The 2,863-nt window shown below is 39.4% G+C and overlaps 1 protein-coding gene across 1 annotated transcript in view; it reads right to left on the reverse strand.

Moving 5' to 3' along the window:
• Positions 1–2,863, reverse strand: part of ARPC1A (actin related protein 2/3 complex subunit 1A) — a 44,286-nt gene that overhangs the window by 26,861 nt on the left and 14,562 nt on the right. The window contains exon 2 of the mRNA XM_003798884.2: positions 1,775–1,867. Coding sequence (XP_003798932.1) covers positions 1,775–1,838 — 64 coding nt within the window. The 5' untranslated portion in view covers positions 1,839–1,867. The remainder of the gene's footprint in view (positions 1–1,774; positions 1,868–2,863) is intronic.

Genomic DNA, 2,863 nt, shown 5'->3' on the forward strand with positions numbered 1-2,863 from the left:
AGGAGACTCGCTTGAGCCCAGGAGTTGGAGGTTGCTGTGAGCTGTAATGCCACGGCACTCTGCCCAGGGGGACAGCTTGAGGCTCTGTCTCAAAGAAAAAAAAAAAAAAATCTATATATGAAATATTCAAAGCAACATCATTCACAATAGCCAAATTGTGGAAACGACCCAAAGTCTACCAACCATTGAAAAGATAAACAAAATGTGACCTAGCCACACTATGGAATATTATTTAGCCATAAAAAGGAATGAAGTACTTATAACCTGTAACATGAATGGAACTTGAAAACATACTCAGTAAAAGAAATTCAATAAAAAAAGCCATATGCTGTATGTTCCCATTTATTTGTAATATCTGGAATAAACAAATCCATAGAGAAAAAAGTAATTAATGTCCAGGACTAAGGGATTTTGAAAAAAACTGAGTGACTACTAATGGGTACAGAGTTTCTTTTTGAGGTGATGAAAATATTCTGAAATCAGTAGTGATTGCTGTGTAACTGTGAACTCCTGGGCTCAAGCAATTCTCAACCTGCAGACTAGCTGGAACTACAGGTACCACCACGCCTAGCTAATTTTATCCTTTTTAATAACTAATGGGCATGATATGACATATCTGTCTCTATTTGTAGGAAATTTATTTTTTTGTGTGTTCTACCTCTTTATAATTTGTGACTGTGCTTTCTGAACTGTGCCTACTTCTAAGAGATGTTGCCATCCTTTTCTACCTTGATGGAGCTGAAAAACTAGGAACTCAAGCTATGAAAAATTGAGTAAATACTAGCTAATAATGCTTCGAATACCTTAGGTGTAAACCATATGTCTTTTTTTTGTAGAGACAGAGTCTCACTTTATCACCCTTGGTAGAGTGCCATGGCATCATGCAGCTCACAGCAACCTCCAACTCCTAGGCTTAGGTGATTGTCTTGCCTCAGACTCCCGAGTAGCTGGGACTACAGGAGCCTGCCACAATGCCCAGCTATTTTTTTGTTGCACTTTGGCCAGGGCCGGGTTTGAACTCACCACCCTCGGTATATGGGGCCAGTGTCCCCCACTGAGCCACAGGCGCCACCCAATCATATGTCTCTTAAACAGCTTATTTCTACGTCCAATTATTCTGACTAAATGGATGAGTATTGCATTACTGTACATTTAAGACACTCGTTCTTAGGGAAATGAAAGATGTTGCTGATATAAACTGTCCTCCAAGTGGTAATGCAGAAAAAGAATTAGACAAGAAGCTAGAAGGCTGGGTGCTAGCAACGCCACTGACATCAGTTTAGTATGTAATCACTGGAAAAAATTCCCATTACCCTGGAGTTTCATTTCTCTATTTGTAAACCAAAGGAATGATCTAGTTCCCATCTGACTCCATGTCAACAGATTTACGTTCTTTCCACATGTGACACAGAAATACATGAATCCTAAATATGCCTGAATATCAAATGTATCAAAGGTACCAAAATAGGCTCGGCACCTGTAGCTCAAGGGGCTAAGGTGCCAGTCACATACACCAGAGCTGGCGGGTTCAAATCCAGCCTGGGCCTGCCAAACAACAAGGACAACTACAACCAAAAAATAGCTGGGTGTTGTGGAGGACGCCTGTAGTCCCATCTACTTGGGAGGCTGAAGCAAGAGAATCACGTAAGCCCACGAGTTGGAGGTTGCTGTGAGCTGTGATGTCACGGCACTCTACCCAGGGTGACATCTTGAGGCTCTGTCCTTAAAAAAAAAAAGTATCAAAATAAAAAAGCTAAGTTAATTGAATACTTACGGGTACGATCCCTGTTCCAGGCATGACAGGTGATTGGCTCTAGTAAAAACTGATGCAGGGACATTATTCTTAGAGTTTTCAAACAATAGAAAGCTGCAATGAGTAAGAGAAAAAAGCATTTAAAATGGCAGGCAACCTAATTTAAGTTGTCTGGGGACCTTAAAATGTTTGGGAATAAAACATTGTTCTCCCATTAAAAAAGAATCAATCTCAATATTTAATTATTTATTGTACTTTTATGCCAAAACTTAATCATTTACTGTATTTTTATGTTACGGTATCTTTAAAAAAATCATTTAAACAGAACTAGCAACTAGCATTCTAACTCCCAGTGTAGAATTGATTCTGTCAAGGGTCATCAATGGACTTTCAAACCATCAGCATAGGATATTCACAGAGTCTCAAATTATCATCTACAGATCACATACTAACTACAAAAGGAAAAACATGCCTTTATAATAAAGAAATCTGGCAGTCACTAAGTGATTAAATTTAATATAAATAGTGAACCAATCTAATCTGATGTGCCTCCTGACGAGAGGCCACACCAAGTGCACATCATCACTTATGGTGAAGTATTTATAAACCACATCAGAAGACTTCTAAGAGAAAAAGGAGGTATTACTAATATTATGCTATTACAACAGGTCACAGGACTCTGTACTGGAGAAGCCTCGGAATATGATCAATCTAGCTATGAAGCATTTATGCCAAATGTATTTACTCTCAATTTAATCAACATCCAGAGGTAATTTTAAGTTTACAGTAAATAAAGAGGAGAGAAAGTTAAGCAACATAAGGAAGAAGAAATAAAGCCAAGATATGTTCCATTCTAGAGAACTGTCCTAGACTATTCAAAAAAGGCATAATGAAAGGAAGGAAATAATTGTGCTAGACTAAAAGAGAGCTATGAAAACCAAATTCAGGCTCGGCACCTGTGGCTCAAGTGGCTAAGGCGCCAGCCACGTACACCTAAGGTGGCGGGTTTGAATCCAGCCCGGACCTGCCAAACAACACTGACAACTGCAACCAAAAAATAGCCAGGCGTTGTGGCAGATGCCTGTAGTCCCAACCACTCACGAGGCTGAG

This window comes from Otolemur garnettii, unplaced genomic scaffold (assembly GCF_000181295.1).
Source record: "Otolemur garnettii isolate 467f Iridium unplaced genomic scaffold, OtoGar3 scaffold00142, whole genome shotgun sequence".
In the NCBI taxonomy this organism is placed as follows: domain Eukaryota; kingdom Metazoa; phylum Chordata; class Mammalia; order Primates; family Galagidae; genus Otolemur; species Otolemur garnettii.